Raw genomic sequence first — 23,399 nt, 5'->3', positions numbered from 1 at the left:
TTTTTTTTTTTTTTTTTTTTTTACTATTAGTCTAGAAACAAAGGACATTTTCTCTACAGCTCAGTATCAGCTTGTAGCTTTTCACACTTGTGGGAACCAAGTGCCACACACCTTAAACTTTAGCAAAATGGGATCCAACAGGGCCAAACCCCATCCTGGAGGGTCCAGGAAGGGCAGATTATCCTTAAAAGCCCTTCATCTCTGGCCACAAATTCAGGAATTCCCAAACTGCACAGAAACCATCTGAAAGTACTGATTTAGCAGGTAGCAGGCTCATTTACAGTACTGTGGAGACTTCAGGTGTGGCCAGCTATTAAAAGCTACTGTATAACTCTACCATTAAAGTGCAAAGAAGTTTTCAAGTCTGGAAATATGAAGGCGATGGGAACTACACAACTGTTGAGTAATTATGTAACAAACCTGTTCATGCAAACTCTTCAGGAAGAACCCTATGATGTCTCCCTAGCCAATTTTCAAAGACAAACAAAAGACATTTTAGAGTTCCGAGATGCACGATTTATTTTTTTAATAACAGAAACGTTAAGAAAACTAGACAGGGGTTGCTATTAGCTCTCCCTATAAAGACTTTACCTTGATTTCTTGATCATGTGAGTAGGTAGAGGCCCTAATATTCGCTCCATCATTGCTAGGTGTTCTTTACTATCATGTGTCTGTAAAAAGAAAGAGTTATTGAGACTTGCATGCTGTTTGCCCTGTACATTCTTTAATGATATTTAGTCTACATTGTAAGAGGCATCCATTGCTTTATTACAGAATCTTAAAAAAATTACTCCTGTATATTGCTATTACTACTATTATGAATAATAAGCACAAACGAAACCATGCTGGGAATATACTATACTTCCCAGGGCAGGAATGCTCTCCTCAAAAAAAAAAAAAATGACAGTGTTGGTTCTTAACAAGAACATTACGTGATTTTTAGTTTTCAGTATTTTTTCCTAGACAAACTTATGGTTTATAAAATTGCTCATGTACACTTACTTATAGCAGCAAGATTTTAAAGATAGATAGCAACTTTTAAAAAAAAACTGTACTAAGCAACTCTGAAAGCAACTAATCTAAGGAGCTCAAATACCTTTACTAACAATCAGTTTACCATATTTTCAGAGACAAACAGAAGGAGCAACTTGCCCAAAATCCTTCAAAATTGTGATTTTAACAATGGACACATTCATTCAACTCATTTTCTAGCCATTAATGTATTCTTCTCAGCCAGAGACCACCCAATGCTCCTTAAAAGCACAGGAAATTTTTTCATATAAATGCCAATTCAGTTGTACAACACTCTCTGGTCAATGAAAGGCCAATTTTCATACAACACAGCATGTTAAATTCACTCATTCATTTTTGCATGTTTAGCAGTACCTGTAAGACTACTAGAACTTATTTCTGCTGTATCCCTGCCTCAGACTGCCAAAAGCTATAAATAAATTAGGTAACAGCTTATATCATTTTCTTAGCTAAATTCTACGAGTTTTAAAGACTTATAAAGAAAGCATGTTACCTTAGATAAAATGTATTCCATTTACAATATCAACTATAATATTTAAAATCACAAATAGTTTGCTTTTAACTGTTACTGTCTTGTAAGTAGGAGTCTTAGAAAGATCAAGTCAGGAGTCAGTAACAAAATGGTTTACTTTGCTTTAGATACCTACCTGGAATACTGTAAAACCCAGGTAATATTCAATTAGAATGCAACCTATACTCCAAACATCACAGGGCTGAGACCATCCCAATGCTACAAAGACAAAAAGAAAACCAAAGTATACTTAAAATATTTTAGCTTAAGCTGAAAGTTGATAATTCACCAATCAGCCACCACTAGTTGTTTGCTTAATTCCAATTCAACTGTCTCTAAAACTTCTCTCCCCTCTGAAGCCATTTTATGATATAAAAATATAAGAATTTATTTTCTAAACATTTTAGTGACGTTTTTAATAAATACTATAATAATTTTTATATCAAAAACACAGAACAAACTTTGTGTAGTGTAGTGTAGAGTTATGGTTCCCATCCATAACTCAGCATCACAAACTGCCTAGTAATAGCAGAAAGAACTGTGCACTGAATTACCATGACTATCAGAAAGTAATCAGTACATATTATGAAGTGTGATGGAGCTTTCAGCTGAATGGTAATTAACACACCAAGTCCTATCTGTCAGGATGCATCAAAGACTACTGACCTAAAATAACCTCAGGAGCTCTGTAATGTCTCGTAGACACTAATGTACTGTGATGTTCATCATCAAAAGTTGCGCTTCCAAAATCAACAACTTTGATATCTGTATTTTTTAGTGTTCGTTCATCTCGTTTCTGTAAAAAAAAATCAGATGAAGAAGCTGACGTTCAGAAAAAACATAGTATATACATATATCATTTTAAAATACCTGCAACATATCATGAAATAATGACCAACCCTGGGGAAAAAAAAAGAAAATCCAAGCTGTTTTGTCCTGAGCTTGTATGTGCATGTCCACATGCACACGAATGTCTCACAAGTATTTTTATTGAGAATATTTTGCTTCAGCTAACAATATGTTGGTATTAGGACTGAAGTCTTAGTTAGATTTAGTGCAGGATGATTGCTTGATGTGGTTTATGAAGTACACAAATCCAAACTATATTTCTATGGTTTGGCTTCATTTGTTGGAATTTCAGAAGACTCACAGGGTCAACTTAAACTTTCTATGAAATGCTGGAACTTAGGAAAGCAACACGGGCCCTGTTCTGCTACTGTGTGATATTGTTCTGCCACCCTTGAAGACCAGTCGCTTAAAATCCAAGTAATTTTATAAGGTCAGCAAAAGGATAATGCAGCTTGAGGAACAGCTGACTAGCCTAGGTAAGACAACTCTTTATCACATATTTTCATATTTGACAAGCTAACATTTAAGACAGACCGAATAAAAATAAACAGTATAAAAACAGGCCAATAGGAGCTGGCAAAAAATATGTAAACTTACCATCTTAGCATTGTACTTTACTATATAATCTGAATGCACAAACAAAATATTTTCAGGCTTCAGATCTGTGTGAGTCAACTTATTATGATGTAAAACTAAAAGAAGAAAACAGAAATCTTGATTTAATAAACTATTTTCTCAAAATTTTAGAGCACACATTATGAAGATATCAGTTTACTTACAATTTATAGATTGACATATCTGATACGCCATATGTCTTATGTCATCAATACGAAATGGCAAAAAGCTGTTTTCTTTAATAAAATCATAGGTACTAAGTCCCAGCAGCTCAAAAACAATGCAAACATGACCGTGATGATCAAACCATTCTAGCATCTGGACACAGCGGCTTAAATAAAAAAAAACAGTGAAAACACAGTTAATGTATAAAATAGTCTCTTTCTTCAAATACTTAAGACATTGACTTGTAGTCCACTTTTACACTTACAACGTGCTGCTTGGATCCATGCTGTTTAAATGTTCCAACACCTGTATTTCTGAGCGGGCTGCTTCACGGTATCTACCAACATTTTTCACAATTTTAACCGCTACGTGCATTCCTCTCCTTGAAAATAAGAAGTGAAACATTACGACTGTACTGTATTAGTTCTCAAAAGTATACACTCTATACTCCTATAAAATTCTAATGCACTTTGATTCAAAGGCACTTTCAAAAACTGCAGGCACCAGAGAACTGCAAGTTAGGTTTTAGGGGCATTTGAATTTAGTACTTGTTAAGGGACCGACTGGCATTATAAATGTATTAACCAGATGCCATTAAAAGACCAGCAGCTGTGTTTTTCATTAACTGCAGTTTTCAGTTGGAGGCAAGGCCATATCCCCTGTAAGGCACAGGATGGGTTAGTCTTCAACAACAGTTAACAGGGCCCTCACTGAAAAGAGCACACAAGTACTACAAAAATGGCAAATTTCTCAGCACCTCACACTACTATTTTGCTGTGTTTCCAACATTCCTGCTGGAACTAAGGAAAATATTTTTCACAATTTTAAACACAGCTTACCCTTCGATTTTTAATATTTCCCCACTCTTGTGAACCGACAGATCTACATGCATAAAAAAAAGTATAATGGATTGCTGTCCATTCAAAATAGGCCTTTTAAAATACAAAAGTTAAAAAGAAGTCAAGTGGACAGAGGAAAATTATTAAAAGCCAGAAACGTCAATTTCTAATTCCAAGCAGTAGCTTTAAATTGGCTCTGCCAATGATTCAGTGTGTGGTCTTCTGTAAGTAAACTTCTCCACATACAATTTTGTATTCTCTCTATACCCACGAACTCCTAAAGACTTCAACACGAATTGTAGGGGCCAAATAGAGGATTGGACCCCTCACACACTGTAGTTGTGCCATCAACAAAGAGGCAATAATACCAGCTACCTAACAATTATGTTGGGATATCATGTAGTTAAATGTCTGTATAGTACCACCATTTCCCACCTGCTGTCAGTGCCCTGTTTGCATGGGTTTTTATACAGCAACAGGAGAAAGAAAAATACTGAAAGATAGGCCTATATGGATGAAGAACCTTACAAACTGACAAGGGAATCTGACAAACAGATGCAGTATTTGAAATTACATTATTTTTAAACAATAAAACACACATCCAAGTTTATTATGTCTTCTCAACATTGAAAAGTGCAATGATTTTTTTCTACTTATATACCGCAACAGCTTATATTTTATCTGAAGTCCTATATTACAGGAAAGAAATAATACCTGGACTATCTTTTCATATTCCAAATAAAAAAGTTTTACTGTAACAGTATGCTTACAAAGATGATAAGTATACTTACATATGGTGATCAATGCACTCCACTACTTTTCCAAATGCTCCTTCCCCTAAAGTATCAACAATTTCATCTAAAAAGATGAAAGAAAAAAAGTCAGATTAGTTACTGCCTTACTCAAATAGTGATGAATGCTATCAAAGTAGGTTTTTAAAAAATGTGCCATTTTAAAAGAATAATTGCTTTAAGCCTCAACATCTGAATGTGTTATTTTATTGGACAGGTGTCATGAAAAAATTAGCTAACAACTATCTCTTGTTCTAATCTCAAGCTTCATTTACTACTTTGGAACAACAGTATTTAAATTCTACAGAAAAGAAGATATGCAAAAGAACAAAAAAAAGCACAAAAAAAAGAACAAAAAGAGCAATGAAGATTTCCTTAGCCCCCCTCCTGACATACTATTCTAAACAGATTTTTTGCTGAAAAGTTTTTTTAAAAAGTGTTGAAAAATGTTCTATACATCTTGCTCTTAGTACGTCTCCACTTTCACAGATCAGGTGACCCTCCTCATCATCCTCTACACTCCTGGATCTTTTCCTTCGGTGACTCTTCTGGAAACGGCACCAAGATCGTCCAGCCAATCAATATATCAGAGTGAATTCAGGGCAGAATACGCAATTCATTCAGCAGGGAGATATTCAGGCATTCAGTTACGCACCAGGCCACGAACAGTTGGCAGGAGCAATTTCAAATTCAGTCCCCAGAAATTCACAGGGCACAGTTTATGTTACAGAAGAAAAACATGGCAAGGAACAGATTTTCAGATAAATACTGAAAGTGATAAGGCAACAGAAAAAACAACACAATTTTGTCTCTCAAACACTGGTTTAGCTGAAGACTGATATTAAGACTGCAATATCATTATTTTCTAATAACTTAATATAAAATAGCAAAAGTTAATGTTTATTCATGTATATAAATCTTATAGCCAGGTGAGAATTCCTTGACTGACCAAAGTTGTTAAATAACAGAAGTCATCTAAGTAAAAGAATTTATCAAGCAATATTACTTCCTTCATATTTAAAGCAAAGAAGTTACTCAAAAAAGTCCTTGAACAGCAGTGTGTAATCTAATGCATCATTCTACTTCTACTGAATGATTGGGGCAAATTTGCATTACTTTGTATATAAATACAACTAAATTTCAACAGGCATCATGCCGGTAGAGAAAATTTCAGATGGCATGCCCTGCTAGTATGCAGACAGGAAGCTCATCTGATCTTCAGTAAAAACACTCAGCTGCCATTAGATTACAAGTGATCAAATTATTTGGAAAGAGGTGTGTGGAACTGAAGTGTCTCGCTGTCAACACATGACAGACCTCAAATTGCATGTTCATGTATAAGCATTTACATTTAAATAAAAAAGCTAAATATTTTTTAATTATCATTAGCAATGGATTTGGGTGGCAAACTTAATTTATTAACATGGTGAAACAGCTGGGATAGTTGCGCTGTCACACAGAATAATGGTCAACAGACATGTACTTCCAGGCAATAATTTAAAAGGATAATGTCAGTGATTTAATTACCAACTACCTTACACTGTCCAGTGAAACACGATAGAATAAGCAGTACTAATTATAATTTTCCCCCCTAGTACAGTATTCTAAAGTTTTATCTAGAGACATCTATACACATACACACACAGGAGAATGCTAGGAATCTTTTATTTACAAAAAGACAAATTTCCTTAAGCTCGTATACTCATGAATTGAAGTTCTAGCACTCAATAGTGGTCTATTACCACTAGTCTGTTAATAATAAAGTTAAAAATTACTCATACCGAATGTGAATGGTGACTGGAGCAATGATGTCTCTTATGCTTCTTTTTATGACTACTTTTTCTGCTCCGGCCAGAGGATTTGCTATAGTGATGATGGTGACTCTTTTCATTGTCTCTGTGATAACGCCTGTGGTCATATACTTCACAGAAGTCATTTCTGTATTCCTCAATATATTTCCGGTCATGACGGTCTCTCTCATTTATGGATCTATCGTCCAAATAATGACTGAAAATATATTTAAAGTGAATTGTCTCCACTTTAAAAATACCTGCTTGCCAACAAGACAACTGATTTGGTCTGCACTACTAAGGCTAACTGTAAATGATATGGCATCTTTCTTTACACTGACAATCCTGTCTTGACACACCTCCCCACAGAGAAATAGGTAGGCATTTACAAGCAAGTTTACACAGTGGAGATATTTAAATAGTACATCTCAGATGCATTACTGTTAATACAAACTGTAACAGCACAGTAACCTGAACAAATAATACGAGATAAAGACCCAGAAGTGAGAACTATTTCCCAATACAACTATCTTTCATAACACTACTTTAGCTCAAGTTCTCTCCAAAACACACAGAAATTACATGGTGCAAGAACCAATGTTCTTAAACAGACAATTATTTAAACGAAGAGAAAAAAAAGCTGCAAGCCAATTTTCCACCTTGAAAATTGGAACGGAATTAGGCCTGTATTAATGCATGCATTAACACACTAGTAACACAAAATTAAATTTGTGTTTCAAGACTTTTTCCCAGCAAAGAGCCATGAAAGCTACAGAGGGAGCAGATAACCACCTTCATGCAATTGTACACGTGTCTCTCTGACATTTTAGATGAGAAACAACACGATCTTAAAAAGAACTGAGTTTGGTTTTCCACTTGAAGGAGATGCATCAAAACATTCTCTTGCAGAAAGCTGTATCACATGTTCAAATCTGAAATTTAAAGTTAAATAAAAAACTATTTTAATTCACAACTAGAGGTATCAGTGCTTTCAATCCAGAGCCTTTTACCTGTCTGAAGTTTCATGTGATTTATAATGTTTGCTTTCTTGTGCACTGCTGCGGGACCTCCTCCTTCGTTTATGGCTGCTGCTGTGCTTTCCTTCATCCCAGCTCCTTTCATCATCCCATTCAGGACACTGAGTTCGTTTTGAATGCCGCATCTATTGGAAAACATAATAGGGGAAAAAAGTTTTACACTCTAGTATAGGGGTGGTCAATCCATAGCAAGTGTGTCACAAGTGGCACAGGCACCCTCTTTGTGGCATGGGGTAGAATAGATAATGGAAAGAATACGCAGCAGAGCAACAGATAGGGCAAGAAGCAGAAAGCGGAGCAAAGATCAGGCAGGGAGCACAGGACAGGAAACAGAAAGCAGGGGTGGAAATCAGGCAGGGAGCACAGAATAGGCAGCAGAAAGCAGGCAGCAGACTGGGCAGAGGAGAGATCACTGGTACTTGTGGGGGGCAGGACTAATTTGCAGCACACCTGCCAAAAAGGCTGGATCCTCTCACTACTACAGTACACACTAAGGTGAAGTTAGTAACTCTCATTCGTGGAAACGTTTGTCCTTTTGAAAATATTTTACACATCCCACCCATGTCAGCGTTAGTAAATGAAGAAAAGCTGATTACAGTAACCATTCACAGTGCTGTCAAGGTATAAAAACTGATTCAGACTAATTGCACAATGTACTGAGATTTGTTAGTGCGCGTGCCTGCTGCTCCAGAAAGCCCCTACTGGTTTCTGTGACTCTACGTATGTACCACTAGGTAGTAGAGAAACCAAAATGTTTATACACCAGATATGGCAAAACAGCTTTAAATAAAACAGGGTTCTTTTCAATGCATGCAATACTAAGAGATTTCAGCTATACAATAAAGGCACTGTTACTATAGGAAGCTCCTAAATGACAATTTAGAATACTAATACATTATTTAAACAAGTCTAATACTCTACATCTCTTATGCAAAATAGCGAATAGTGAAGCCCCCATGGAAAACCAAATTTGTAATACTCACTATCTGCAAAACTGCAGGCAGAAAACTATTAACAGAATACTGAGTAACAGATAAGCTGACATCTGACATATAAAGGAATCCTATAGAAAATGGCTTCACTACACAGCGGGAGTGTTAACATAGATATTTAAGATGCAACAATTTCCAGACTGATTAGATTTTAGCCAGTCTTGTTTTAAATACAGGATGAAGGAACAAGGGCCAGTGTTACAAGTCTGATATTCCTCTGAAGTTTAAACTGACAGAAAATATTCAGCATCAAAAGAAAATGGTATTTACCCATAACATAAGAGGCTGCGAAAGCATTGTACTTTTGAGAATCAGAATCAGTAGAAATTAATTTGGGGGCGGAGAAGGTGGGGAGGGGGAGGGTTATATTTAGCTGCAACATCCTCTGGATTGAATAAACATAAAATATAAAGTAAGCATTTCTGCAAGTTACTGTTCTGTTTTCTCTCTCCTCAATAGTCCCTTATTTCTTCAAATTTAACTACATGGTAGAACCTCTCCCACCCCATCTTTGCTTCATTTTGTTACAAGGGAACATAAATTAGGAATTAGTATTCTAACTTAACCGTCTTCAAAATCTCATTGCATCCTAAAGTTACCGGGAAATTTGTCTCAAGTGACACCTCAAACTGAAAAAAGCCCATGTGATTATTGAAGGTGTCCACTCGCTAAAAATGGGGAAATCCTGTGAGGATGCTTCCAATCAGACTCCAGAAATCCAATTGAACAAAGACTCACTGTATGTGAGAAGAGTTTGCAAATGATCACTCTGCCAATGACCAAGGATGAGGCAACCCAAGGGACGGTGGCAGCACAACCTACTGCTGTAATTCTTTTAGGAACATATTATGGCTTATGCAGCTTCTCTTACTAGAAGTCTTGAGGGCTCCCGAATTCTCTCACAGCAAGTGCCATTTCACTAGAAGCTGACTCTATTTCTCTCTGATGCAAACACTATACTTGTTTTATCTGAACACTACCTTAAACTATTGCACATTTACTTCGCAAATATCAAGACAACAGTCAGAACTGAGTTCTCGTAAGAATCACTGTGCACACGGAGCCCGATTACAGAGCTCTGCAGAAGCATGATGGGTGATCAGTCTGAGAGCCCCCTAAGCATGCAATTAAGCAAATGCTTTACAATTTGGCTGCTCTGCCCCAAACGAGGACAGCAGTAGACTGAATTACTGCTCTTAAGCATTGTGGTAGAATAAAATGAAACCCCTTAAAAACAGAGATTCCCAAGGCCCAGGCCACGAATGGTTGGCTGCCGGACCAGAAGTCCACAGTGACCAGCATACTGTGGAGACCAGCAGCCAACCCTTTTTTATACTCAGCATAAAATCTGCAATGGTTTTTATACTCAACATAAAAAAGGGTTGGCTGCCAGTCTGCAGTTTGCTGGCCGACCGTTTGCCAGTCCACAGTCTAAAAGGTCTGGGAACCGCTGCCTTCAAACACCTGTAAATTTCTTCAGAAGAGATATTTAAAAACATGGATAAACTAAAATACATGCTGCAATTAGTACATTCAACGGGTAAACAAACTGAAGTTTAAGTAAAGAATGAGCTGAAAAACAGCAAGCGCGTACTGCAGAAGCAAAGCATCTTTCATTTCAGAAACTAACCCCAAAAACATACCAGGTAGCTGTCCTACGGACAGACCGAATGAACGCAGACACAGGATCGATTTAACTCTAAAATTTATGGCACTTAACGCAGTAAGAATATCCCTCCAGGCCCAATTTCTTACCAAACAGATGGACCCCTCGGTGGCACTTCCCACCTGTAAGACAGCGCTACAGGACGCTACAACTCAGTGTCTGAAAAGTGCAAAAAGCCAGCCTAAAAATCACCAGCCCGGCAGGAAACACGGTTCTGACGGTGCGTGCCAAGCCTATGTATTTGAAAACATTTCCCCTTTCTCCAGCCTCGAGTTTTCTCTGCTCATCCCACCACCTGAAACCCGATTTCTCTTTATTTCGGAGGCCAGAACACTTGCCATTAAAGCATTTTATTTTTATTTTTTTCAAAAAATGGCGTTGGGATAATAAAAGAGACCCCCTCTGCCCGTCTGGTTTCTCTTGATTCACACCCCCGGGCTGTAATGTCAAACGCCCGCGAACGGCCCCCGCCCCCACCAGGCCGCGGCTACAAGGCAAGGACTAAACCCGCGCTAGCGGCTGAGGGAAGGGCCCCGCACCCACCCCCACGGGCCCAGGCTCCCCGACGCGCTCCCGACACTTACGGCTGTCGGGAAGCCGCAAGGAGCGCCGTCCCTTCCCCCCTCACGTACCCACACAAAATGGCGGCCTAAGCCCTTCCCGGCTTCCTCCTCCACCGCCTTCCGCCCTGCGCGCGGACGTCACATGCACGCGCCGTGCGTGGCCCCTCCACCGCCGCCCGCCCTGCGGAGTGACGCCACACGCACGCACCGTGCATAATCCCCTCCACCGCCGCAGGGGGAGACTCAGTCTCCTTGATAGGGGTGGGCAGGGACCAGGCTCCGCCCCCCTGCTGTGGGCGGGGCTAAGCTGTCCGGGCCGTTGGAGCGGTTGTGCTCGCTTCAGTCAGCGTGTTCCCCCACCGGCAAGCGGAGGCTGGTCTGGGGCGAGGAAGGTGGTCGCTAGTGCTTGGGACCCCCCCAGACTTTGTACCAAAGGGCCGTGTCAGGGCAGCGGCATGGTGAAGGCAAGCCCTCAAGTCCCTCTGGAGGCCCAGGCTGCTGGTTTTGCGCCTTGCTTTCCTTAGAGCCTCAGCGTCCGTGTCACTGCAGACTGTGATCACCACTAGGCAGCTTCAGCACCTCGGTCCTTTTCTGGCTATGGTGCTTGCTAGCCAACTCCTCTGAGGAGGACAGGGAGCAGTGTACTCCGTGCACGCAGCCTTTGCTTGAGAAACCATTACTTGATTGCTGCTGGCTGAGTTCACGGAGGACGCCAAGTTAGGGGGAGCATGGGCACGCTTGAAGATAGGCTTCAGATACAGGCGGGCCTAGACAGGCAGGTCAGAACCTGATGAAGTTCAGCGTTGAGAAATGTGAAGTACCCTGCATTGGGACAAGCAACCCCCAGCACACGTACAGGCTCAGCAGCACCGAACTGACCAGGACCACGACTGAAAGGGACCTGGGGGTAATAACAGACCACAGTATGAACATGAGCCATCAGTGTGATGTTATAGCCAATATGGCAAATAATACTCTGGCGTGCATCAACCGATGCATCTCCAGCTAAGACAAGGAGGTGATTCTTCTGCTCTACTCAGCACTGGTGAGACCTCAGCTGGAGTGCCTTGTCCAGTTTCTGCGGGCTGCACTTGAACAAGGATGTGGACAAACTTGAGAGAGTCCAAAGAAGAGCCACCCGTATGATCAGAGTCTCAAAAGGCTACGAGGAAAGGCTGAGGGACCTGGGACTCTTCAGCCTGAAGAAAAGGCTGAGAGGGGACCTGGTAGCAGCTTACCGCTACACTAGGGGAACACAGCAAGGGCTTGGTGAGCAACTGTTCACCAGGGCACCCAAGAGGAAAACCAGGAGTAATGGCTACAAACTCCTAGAAAAATCGATTCAGGCTCAGCATTAGGAAAAACTTCTTGACAGTCAGGGTGTCCAGACTGTGGAATAAGCTCTGTCCACCCTGGAAATCTTCAAGAGGAGACTAGAGTCACCTTGCTGGGGTCATCTGACCCCAGTTATCTTTCCTGCTTGGTGCAGGGGGCTGGACCCGATGATCTTCTGAGATCCCTTCCAGCCCCTAACATCTATGGATCTGTGCCGAGACACTGCTTCATATTTATCTGTGTCTCATCTTCCAATTTTGTCTAAGGTTCTGGAGCAAGTTAGCTAGGTGCCTCAGAGCTCCCAGACCCTTGTCAACGATCATAATGCTACTGCTGAGAGGTCGGTTTTGCCATCAGTCACGCCTTGCCTTATCAGCATTAGATTATGAGTGTGAATAAACCCCCCCCCCCAAAAAAAAACAAAAAAACAAAAAAAAACAAACAAACAAAAAAAAAAAACACACCAAGGAATCCTTGTAGAAAATGCCCTTTCCATTGCCCCATCTCAGCCGTGCCTTAATACTGGCAGGGTTGAGAGTATCTATCATGTAGATGGTCTCTCAGACAGACAGATCCTGCATCATTCCGAGTTTATAAGTCAGAACCCCAACATCTCAAATTGTACCCCAAAAGCAACAAGTTGGTAGCGTAGACCCTGCAGTGCTAGTGACCTGCTGCTGGTGAGCTTTGTTGCTGAATGAGTAGATTCCTACAATTTACACTAGTTTTAGGTTTTGAACTAATCGCTCTGTAACAGGTTGCTTTCCCAGTGCCATCTTCCTAGTACTCCAGGCCTTGCATGGAGCGCCCTTGGATTCTTCTTTGGGGTTCTTATGTCCCACCCTATATTTGCCTGCCATGCCTTGATGGAAATTAGGATGATGTTCTTGCGAGCAGGAGGCTGCCAATTGTATTGGGTATGTTGGGGCCTTTCCCCTATGTGGGACTGACCCCTGATTTTCTCTAGCTAGGCCTCCCTGTCTAAACCCACTAAACAGGGTTTGACTCGGAGACTCTAGCCTTTTCCATTTTCTTAAGGCCCAGGGCCCCTTTTCCTGCTCCAATCTGGAGCCTGGTCCAGAGGCCTGGGCACCAACCCCACACCCGGAGGGCTGCAAACCCAAAACCAGGGGATGACCCTGAGCCTGTGGCCTCCTAGGCCACAAAAAAAAAAACAAAAACAAAACAAAACCTAAAACAAAGCTGCACCACAGGCGCACCAGAGCTCCCCGGCTTTTAAGATCACACCTCACTGGTGCCAGGGTTTGCAGCCCCTCTCTGGGGCTTCTCCCTGCCCCCTCTCTAGGGCTGGGGTTCCCATGCTGCCGAGGGCCGCCTGTGAGGCCTCCAACCCCAATAGCCTCAGCCAAACCTCTAGTGTAACAGTACACAAAACACAAGCCCCTTGGCTATAACGTAAATCTAAGCCATCGGGCTATAACCACATTCAAGCCACTCCAAGGTCTTTCCATCTCTCACCAGTATCACATTATTCAGACCTCTTCCTTTTCCTCACTCAGGCAGAACTCCCTCCCCCTTAGTTGACAACAGGGAACTACCTCCCTGGGCTCAGTCCTGGGGTTTAAATGGGAGCCAGGCCCTGCCCCTTCCAGTCACCCAACCACTAGCAGGTGTGGGTCACTGGCTTCCTCCAGTTGCCCTGGCAACCAGCACCTGAGTAGTTATTCCGGCTCTACAAGTAGCAGGTACCTTCATGCCCTGCTATACTCTCCCTATAGCAAAACAATACTAAATGCAGCCTGCTTCCCTTCCCTTACTTTTCACCTGGCATCAGCGGTCAATTAGACACCATCTTTGTCAAGTTTCATGGTGCCAAATGAAATGTATTGATCAATTAATTCCTCATAATGAACTCACTAACTGTTGCATTCTACCACTGTGTTCCCTAGGTGATTTATATTCTCTGCCAGGTTCAGAGTTTTTTTCTGCTTTTAAAATTCTGCTGTGGCAATTTAGCGTCTAAGTTGACATTATTATGCCAGACTCCATAGTCATACTTAAAACTACTAGTTCACAAGTTGTCCTCCAGGCTTCTCTTTTACATGACACCAAAAAGCCCAGCAGTAAAATCTAAAACAATTGATTTCCTGTCTAAACCATCAGGCTGCAACTACTACCTGTCCTCTGTGCCACTTTTAGTGAATACCAACTGAGTAAACTATTAAAAGAGAAGGAATATATGAATCAGGCACTGAAAGTGAATCAATGAAACCACACGTTTTGTATTCCAGATGGAACCCAAACTTGTTGGCCACGCAATTAATTTCAGTGGGACTTCAGCAATAAATTTCAGTAAAATCAATGAGGATAGCAGATTGTAAATTCATAAAATATGATATATAATGGATATTGACCAATAAGGAAATGAGACCTGTAGAAAAAATAGATCAAGTGAGTTCCTTTCAGCAGTGATGGGCACCTGATGCCCCAGAGATAAGAAAACACCTAATAAAAGGCACCTGACAAAACGCTAAAAAATTTTAGGTACGGGCATATAGGAGAAGGAGGGACCACCAGAACCATTACATCTAGTCTCTCATCACTGTGATCAATCAATTTATATAAAACCTTTTATAAATTTATCAAGTTCCAGTCTACTTTTTTATCTTTACTAAAAATACCTCCCCTGATGTAGCCTAGGATCATACTTTACCAGTTCACAACTACCTCACATTGTTGGATCATAGCTTTCCACAGGTATATCCTGGTTCTTCTCCTCATCTGTAATTTCCGGATGAAGACCTCCCAGCATATAGCAGATGGCCTTTTTATTAGTCCTTATACTAATAACCTTGAGGTTTTTACTATTGAATCTATACCATTTCTATTGCTCCAGGCTTCAAGGAACTCACTCCCTCAGAAAACAAGCAGCAGCAGAAAATGCAGGGAACAGGGGGTAAGACACTTTATGCCTATATTGCATATATTATTTGGCCAGCTACCTAGGCAATATTGGTTGCAATCTTGGACATCATTTTGCAAGTGGGTCTGGAGAAGATGTAGAAGAGGAAAGGGAAATGGCCTTATAGACTAGGTGTCTTATAGGTACGGCAAAAAAAACCCAAGGGCACTTAAGGGAGAGGTGAATAAGTAGCCAGTATCGCTGGCAGAACAGAGAGCAATAAGCAACAGAGACAAATGATCTGCTTTTGCTTCCTCTATCTGGTACTTATGTTCTGTACCACACTACTGGGTTTCCATCTGATACCTGTTTTGGTATTTATATACATGCAGTTTCAAAAACAAAGATAGTTCCTCATTCAGTGGACAGATGAGTTACAGAGCAAAGCTTCAAACATTTTTCTAGTTGACAGTGGGCAGAACATAACGCTTGTACAGGGTCAGTTAACACAGCACAGGAATGTTAAAGTTTATTAATGTTTCCTTTTCCTTTTTGTTCAGCAGATGGCGATGGTGACACAGCAGTAGAGCACATGAGGATGCTGGTATTCCCGTAGCATCCTTATATAGTCCAAAAGCAGAAATAGCTCATCTAAAAATGGCCATCTCAGAGGGGGTTGTGATCTAAATAAAAGCAGAGGAGCTCTAGTTGTGACAGCATGGAGGAGGGCGAGTGATTTCATGTAATACGGAACTAATGCTACCATGCTACTGGCAGCAGTTTGATAAGAAAATTATTATACCCAGCCTTTTGAATGTATTATATGCATGTACGCTATTGTCAATCATTACCATGCCCACGTATGTGTATTTTAGGTATTACAGTGTTTATATAGGGAGACTGTAATATCAAATGCCTACACTGTCCTAGGAGGTAACAAAAAAAATAAAGCTACATTTTAGATTATGCCCTTTGACAAAAGTAATGTACCTATTCTCTTCCTCTTTTTAGCTTTGCCATGGCACATTTGCATGTTTGAGATGGTGTCAATATTATTTACTTCAGAGTGCAATTTTCCAAACAAATTTCTTTAATTTTTGGCATCAACAATGCACAGCCTTCACAGTCGACTTTTCATTGTCTAAGCGCTGTACAACAGTCACTGATCCATCCTGTAACGACCATGTTGGAGAAGTAGATATTATTTAGTCCTCCCATTTTACAGAGGGGAAATTAAAGGCTGAAGTTACATGCCTTGCCCAAAGCCACAGCAAGAGTCAATGTCAGAACAAGAAGTTCCTGGCTCCCTATCCTGTACAAAGACCAGTCAGCTTCTCTTAATTAAGGCTTGGTTGGTTTCCGCAGGTCAGTGTTAGAGGTTGGTTGATTAGTAGTTTTGTCTTGCCTTATTGCTTATGTAAAGGATTCCCATCGTTTGCACTGTAGTTTGCTTCAGGAGCAGATGGAGATCATGTGCCAGCTCAGCTGGTCAGTAGCAGGAACTGGGCTGTATTTTGGGATACAGTAATGACTCTAACCAAGTGCCATGTTTAAAAAGGGAGCTGGAATGTGATGGATGAACTTGGAAAAAAAAGGGTACTGGGAGCATTTCTAGGGTTTATAGAGAAAGCAGTCAGTCCCCCAATGGGGGGAGGGGAGGGGGAATCATTGCTAATTAATGACACAGAGATGGGGATGTCTTAAGTTGCCATGGCACATCTAAGAGCAGGGAATTGTAGGATAAAGAAATAGGGTGAAACTGTTTAGCAAAAGGCCAACAGGATTATCACACACACACACTCTCTCTCTCTCTCTCTCTCTTTCTCTTGTTTATGGGATTTCCATTTCAGATACTTCAGGACAGATCATGACTAGAGATGAGAACAAAGCTCCCAGCCTCTCCAGCAGGGACAGGTTGAGGATGGAGCACTGCAAAGCTACCTCTCTGCCAATTAATTCTTCTTCTGACTATGGGCTGGAACCCATAATCTTATTCACCACAAAAATTAGTTGAAAATGCTGGGACTTCTTATGTGAGAAGCATAAGTCAGTGAAGGACTTAAGGTTGTCATAAGTAATTGCCTCATTCATAAGATCAGGAAGGATGTTTTTCCTCCCCCCACGTTTGGCTGTTGCCTTTCCTCTGTAGCATGAGGCATGGTTCACCTGCTGGAATCAGCTGGATAAATCTCACCTGACCTATTCCATGCAGTGCAGGTCTTGGGTATTGGTGGCACCTTAATCTTTTCTTTTCTCTGAAACATCCAACGTAGCCCCTGCCACCATCCAGTGTACCGACCCTGGTGTACTGACACCTCTGGAATGTTATATGACAAGACTAAAATCTACAGCCTTCTTCTCATTTATTTTTCAGGGATGGCAACTGATAATCAAGAAAAAATAAAAACCAGAGCTTCCCTTTGAATTGCACTTTCCGTTGCAATGAATCTCAAGTGTATACAGGGGAAAATACCACAGTAGAGTGAAAGGAAGAGCAGAAATTCTGAGATGCATCTGCATTTGTCCATCTCTCTTGAGAACTGCCTGGTGCAATCACTTATGTCTGTATATTTTTAGAGGCTGTTTAGGAGCAGCCAGGATTTATCTGCAGTCTGTTCTGAAGATTCACAGTTATCTAAATCTTGCCCAAGAATAAAACTTCACACGCATAAAAATCTGAACAGCTGGACCAGCAACAATCAGCTAATTCTTTTTTTATTTGACACCCACGTTACAAAATTTAGAAACCAGAGACAGTTCAGGCAAACTGTTAAAACACAGTATAAATTAAGGTTTTAATATACAAATTCTATACAAGGATAAATTAGCTTGAACATGACTGACAAATGGGTTTCATAGCAATCTCACCACAGCTGTATAAAAAGGCATGGGAATGGGTTGGACACTATAGTCATGAATGCAGGTTAAGACATTTTCCACAAACAGTTATGAAGCCGATCAATGACCATGCTATTCTTGCAGTGTTTATGCAGGGAGTGTATTACCATTAACAATTTGTAAGATCTATGTACAGTCACAAAATCACAATAGCCATTTTCAAGTAACCTGACAGCTTCCTGCCTGTGCAGTTAATAAAGTGTCAATATTAATTTGAAAACTCCTATTTAACAAAGCTTCATTGTTCGAGTGTAATGGATGCTACAGTGATTTCTGCTTGACTTGAAAATGCTAGTCATAATATGAAGTAACTCGGTTTAAAAAATAGTACAGGAAAAACATAGCTACTCATTATGATTGCTCACATGATCAAGAGACACTCGAGACTTCAATTCCATACTTCTTTCAGTGCCCAGTTTGTTTCTTTCTTTTAAAAAGTCTTTGTCACAACACTTTTCCAGTATTTATAAGTATAGTTGTACAAAAAGTCAAATAGCAAAGGTGTAAAAACAGTCTGATAATACTACGCGTAATATTTGTTAGACATTTGGAATGTACAGCCATGATTTTTGAGTACAGGGACAAGACAGCAGTTGCGGAGGCTGCCACATTTAATAAAACTAGCTAAAAGTGCAACAAATCTTAATTCAGTTTCTTGTCCTATGTAAACTAAATATTCATGGCAGAGGAATCCTTTGAAGATTCAGGGCATGAGCCCCAGTGTTCTACAACCTAGAAGCAGATTTATTTGCCATCATTATTACAAACTAGCAATTTTATTTCTTTTTACAGACTATCTTGTAAAGGAAGTTAGTAATTGCATACCTGTAAGAATCAGATCTTTAAAAGCGTACTTAAATGTAATAGTGCCCAGTGCTTGTATCTTCCATGGAGTTTTAAGAATTAGCCAGATTAGTTTAAAAAAAATACCGTACTGTAGCAATTTCTTCCAGTACAAAGTGAAGACAGACTGTAAACTTTAACTTGGTTTGGGTGGCTATGAAAATACCCATCTCCCCAACTCCTCCATGACCCAGGTTATAACACCACTTCTCTAAACTCTGACTTACGCCTGGTACATCAAACAGCAAAGAGCTATCACATAGTCCGAGAAGAGTGCAAATTTAAAAGATGGTACTTTAAAGGGGTGACATAACATTGTCCACGGTGACACAGTATTGTCCAGGGACACAGTATGGTCCAGTTAGCAGACAAGATCCCATGTCTCTGGGAAATACAAGTACTCCAGAAATTCCTGGAGTAAAGTACGCTGAATAGCAATACACACAGCGCTGAAAACAAGCCAGAAGAAGGTTTCATCATGTTGCTACACCAGTAACCTGGGCTGACTGTTTGCAGATGGCAGGTGATGCAGCAAAGGGAGATCTACCCTTGAACTCTTGGGCTGAACTATGTTTTTAGGGCCTGCACATGCCAGGGAACTAGAATTTCTTCCTGATGGTGTTTTGGAAGAGCTCTTGTTCGGCACTGATACCCTTTCTTTCCACACCCCAAAGTTTTTAAGAGCAAATCCTTTCCTGGGATACATTTAGGAGGCTTGATTTGGTGTCAGTGGAAGCTTATGTATCCACATCTGAAGGCAGAATCAGGGTCATACGAAGCATGAACTTAGGAAAAGCTTTTGTCCCAGTTTTGAACCAATAAATGCTCCTAAATGGCCTTTCACATTGCTCCTTCTCATTTCCTAAACTTGCCAGGAGACTAAAAACAGCAGAAACAATCCATTTAGAATCAAACCTTTGTGTTTTCCTATGGGGGAGAGAGAGAGACTCCTCAGAGAGCACTGAGAGTTTCTTTCAGTATGAAAATGGAAAAAAGCTCCGAAAGCCCAGAGGCCAAATTCTCTTCTCAGTGTACAAATAAACTTGTTGAGTCAAAGTCAGTGCCAGCATAAGCTACTAGGACTCAGGTAATGTCAATGATAGCTTCTGCCCAAGCTAGATACCAGCTTTGGTAAGTCAACCTGTGCATCAGAGAGGCATTTCGTTCCATGCTAACAGCGGATAACCACAACCGACCAATCTCTATCAACAACTTTAAGCAGCACTGCTGTTAATAATTGCAGGTCTGACCCAAAACCTGTCAAAATCAATTAGAGGCTTTCCTTTGGCATTTCACTGCACTTTGGAGCAGGAATTTAAAACAAAGTCATTATAAAGCTAGCTTATTACCACTTTTACAGTGATATGCATAGCAATCCAATAATCACTGCCTTCACTGCTGACCGGTTTTCTTTATGTCCATTAAAACTATATATTTAATGATCAGACCTCCATTTCAAACTGGGTTTACAATTGTGAGCAGACCAGTGCTCAGGCTTAGTACAACAATCTATTTACAACAAAAAACATGATAAAGGTACAGGGGGATCAGTACGGGATTGGACTAATTTTACATGGGTGATTATCGTATCAGCAATCATGCCAAAAGGTACTTTGAACTTGAGAAAAATGCTTGGACATTTTAAATTGCTTCTCAGTTTGAAGCATAGTATTAGCACCTCAGTTTGCATTAGCATCAGCCCTCTGCTTTAGTCCGATAACATGACTGATATTGATGTGGAATTTAGGCCATGATTTGGTGACACGTTACAAGCCCTGTGTAGCCTTATCCCATGGAATTCAGCTCAAGCTGAAGGTACTCAGTATATGCCCATTGATTTTACTGGGCTTAGACCCAAAGTTGCAGGACTGGATCCTTAGGAAGTAAAGAGATGACTTCTGCTATCACTATGATCATTCTAGAGGAGATACGGAAGATTGGTTTGGGTTTGCTTCCTTTTTTAGAACATAACTGTGTGCACAGGGCAGAAAAGTCCTGCTAATTTTCCTAAAAGGTTTACATGATATATCACATTTTACCAAGAAGCATGTTTGTTTTTCAAACACAAGCACAACACTGCAGAACCACACCTTGAGCTTTGCTTTTTTCTTCAGTGCAGCATTAGCTTAAGCATGTCACAAATACAAACCCACTGAAAATAATGGCATTAGAAAGCATGACAGCTACTCTAAATAAGTCATTTAGAGGCTAATCCAACCCCTGAAAACTCTGCAACAGCCCAGTGCTCCGTGCTAAATGCTGTTGCTTTCTTTAAGGTCTAGTGTAGGGTTCCTTAGTATTAGTAATGGGACACTATTTCAGAGGCTTTTGTTTGTCTTTTTATCTTTTCTATAAAAGGCCATTTAAAAATGTAGTTCTGGGGATAAGTCCCTTCCCCAAACTGTTAACACAATCTGTTGTTGTTGTCATCTTACCTATTAAACCTGTGCTTGACACAAGGCCATAATGGTCTCATTTTTCTGTTTTTTCTCCCCGTAGTGGAGTCATGCATAAATTACAAATGTCATTGACAAATTTAGGACCTGACCCTGTTCTGATTAAATCAACAATGATCCAATGAAGGCAGGGCATGATCCTAAAAGCTCATTTAAAAAAACTACCAGTTTTTTTCCTGTTGCCAAGTGCTTCCTCTGCCACTGAGGCTGCTTACAGTTTAAAAAAAAACAACCCAAATGGCACTTTACTTTGAACTCGGTGTGCTCTCGTGCCAATCCCAGCATGCGCCAAAAAAAGGCATTGGATCCAGCTCACCTAATGTCTGTATAGATCGGGTGCTTTTGTGGGCTTTTATCTAATAGCTGATTGAATCAGCTATTAGATAAAAGCACCAAAAAGCCCTGCTGAAGCACCCAATCTATATGGATGCTGCAGAGCCGGGTCCAACTAACATGCTGCTTCTTTCGGTAAAGTGTGCTTTTTTTGTTTTGTTTTTTTAAAGTCTGGAAGCAGCCTGAAGTCACAAATCACCATCAAGGAGAAACAAACCTTGAGACTGAAGTGCTATGTGTGCCTCATGAAAAACCACTTGCCCTCAATGTTCACTCAAGTCAACAGGACCTGAGGGTGCTCAGTGGGCACATCTACACGTGTACTTTAATGCGCACTAACCTATTTTAATGCGCATTAAAGCATCGCAAAAAACTGCACTCTCACGAATGCACAGTAAAATAAACTAATGAGCCATTTTCTAGTAACCTTACAATGGAGGTACTAAATTTAATGTGCATTAGCAAAAGTGCATTCATGACCATGTAGATGTGCCCACTGTCTCCAAAAAAATGACTGCTTAAACATGTGTAGATCGAGGTATGTAGAGATCTAGGAATAGATAAGTCCATAAGCACCAAATTGCCATTACTTTCATAGGAGACAGAACCCTGGGGGCTTTGTAAAATTTTACTAGGCACTTACTGCATCTTTAGGTACTTGGGAAATCTGGCTCTTTAAGAACTAACTTTTAGCACCCATGTTTGAGAGTGTTGGGTCTATTGTTAAAATTGCTTAACTCACCAGTGGGGTCTCGGGAGACAAAATCCAATGGATGCTGAAAAAGTTCTTTGAATTCTTGGAAAGTGCCCCAGAAGTGCAGAATACTGATCTTGAGAAAAGTGACAGGGTAGTTCATTTTCAGAGTAGCAGAATCCCAGCTGTCCCGAGCACCTTTGGATCATTAGAGCACAAATAATGGACACTTTCAAAAGCAGATCCAAATACGTTGGGGTTTGAGACAATTAAAGGAGACCATTTCCACAGTGAAGTCATAACAGGCTTGTTAAAGAGATACAAGCATTAAGGAAAATGACCACTCAGAGATTACAGAAAGGCCCTACAATTGTTATGGATATGTTTATTGTTATCACCCTGGATCTGATTGGAATTTAACAGGCTTGTAACACGGTCACTCTGGAAACAGTTCCACCTGAATGGGTGTCATTTTTTAAATGTTATTTGTAAAGTGATTCTCTCCGTGTAGTCTAAGCACAGGTGCAAAATTAACACCTTGGCAGCCTCCAAAACCACCGGCTTCCTTGCTGAAATAATTCTGCATCCTCTTTGCAATTAGCCCCTCTAGACCAAAGCTTGAGTAAACAGACAAACTCTCTATAGTACAAACAGATCAACAAACTCCGGCACTGCCAAACCAAGTGGAAACAGAAATCAAGGTTCCTCCATTGAGAATTACCTGCTTCTCACTTGAGCGACAGACTCAAGTGAGAAGCAGGTAAGAAAAAGCAGCCCGCTTGATCTCATATGTCACAACAGACCACAGTGATTTCTCAGGTATCCATGACCCAGCCTTTACTGACCAAATTCAATCCCATGACTTGCATCTTACAAGCCAGTGAGTTTCATGGGAAGAAATGCTATTATATATATATGGCATGACTGACCCTAAACCATAGAGTCTAGGGTGCATCCGAGTGGTCAAAGGGTGACCCGGTGAGAGAGTGCATTACAACGTATGTGGGCCTGAAAACCTAGGTGGGCTTGCCCACAGCTGGACTGGTGGTGGTTTCCTAGCTAAATTCAGACATGGACACAGAAAAGTTTCTATGGAGCTGCTTTTTTTTTTTTTTTTTTTTTTTTTA

The 23,399-nt window shown here is 40.6% G+C and overlaps 1 protein-coding gene and 1 long non-coding RNA gene across 7 annotated transcripts in view; one reads left to right on the top strand and one right to left on the bottom strand.

Annotated features, from left to right (window-relative positions):
• LOC109289919 (dual specificity protein kinase CLK4) overlaps nucleotides 1–10,958 on the bottom strand; it is a 12,802-nt gene extending 1,844 nt beyond the window's left edge. The window contains exons 1-11 of one of the 6 annotated variants that reach the window (XM_019506198.1): nucleotides 10,872–10,958; nucleotides 7,603–7,754; nucleotides 6,584–6,809; nucleotides 5,260–5,350; nucleotides 4,803–4,869; nucleotides 3,438–3,554; nucleotides 3,172–3,338; nucleotides 2,990–3,084; nucleotides 2,210–2,339; nucleotides 1,680–1,762; nucleotides 592–671 (exon numbers count right to left, since the gene is read on the bottom strand). In XM_019506198.1, coding sequence (XP_019361743.1) covers nucleotides 592–671; nucleotides 1,680–1,762; nucleotides 2,210–2,339; nucleotides 2,990–3,084; nucleotides 3,172–3,338; nucleotides 3,438–3,554; nucleotides 4,803–4,869; nucleotides 5,260–5,350; nucleotides 6,584–6,809; nucleotides 7,603–7,754 — 1,208 coding nt within the window. In that variant the 5' untranslated portion in view covers nucleotides 10,872–10,958. Of the gene's footprint in view, nucleotides 1–591; nucleotides 672–1,679; nucleotides 1,763–2,209; nucleotides 2,340–2,989; nucleotides 3,085–3,171; nucleotides 3,339–3,437; nucleotides 3,555–4,802; nucleotides 4,870–5,259; nucleotides 5,351–6,583; nucleotides 6,810–7,602; nucleotides 7,759–10,871 lie in introns of those variants that run through there. The other 5 variants (XM_019506200.1, XM_019506199.1, XM_019506201.1 and 2 more) reach the window with 5 other exon arrangements.
• A 5,115-nt stretch (nucleotides 10,959–16,073) lies between these two features.
• On the top strand, nucleotides 16,074–19,788 carry LOC109289918. The gene is made up of 2 exons (XR_002095463.1): nucleotides 16,074–16,242; nucleotides 16,899–19,788. It is a non-coding gene; the product is annotated as an uncharacterized LOC109289918 (long non-coding RNA).
• The last annotated feature ends 3,611 nt before the right edge of the window (nucleotides 19,789–23,399 follow it).

Source organism: Gavialis gangeticus, unplaced genomic scaffold, assembly GCF_001723915.1.
Source record: "Gavialis gangeticus isolate Ggan-Ray unplaced genomic scaffold, GavGan_comp1, whole genome shotgun sequence".
Classification (NCBI taxonomy): Eukaryota; Metazoa; Chordata; order Crocodylia; family Gavialidae; genus Gavialis; species Gavialis gangeticus.
This window is presented reverse-complemented; position numbering and strand designations above follow the sequence as displayed.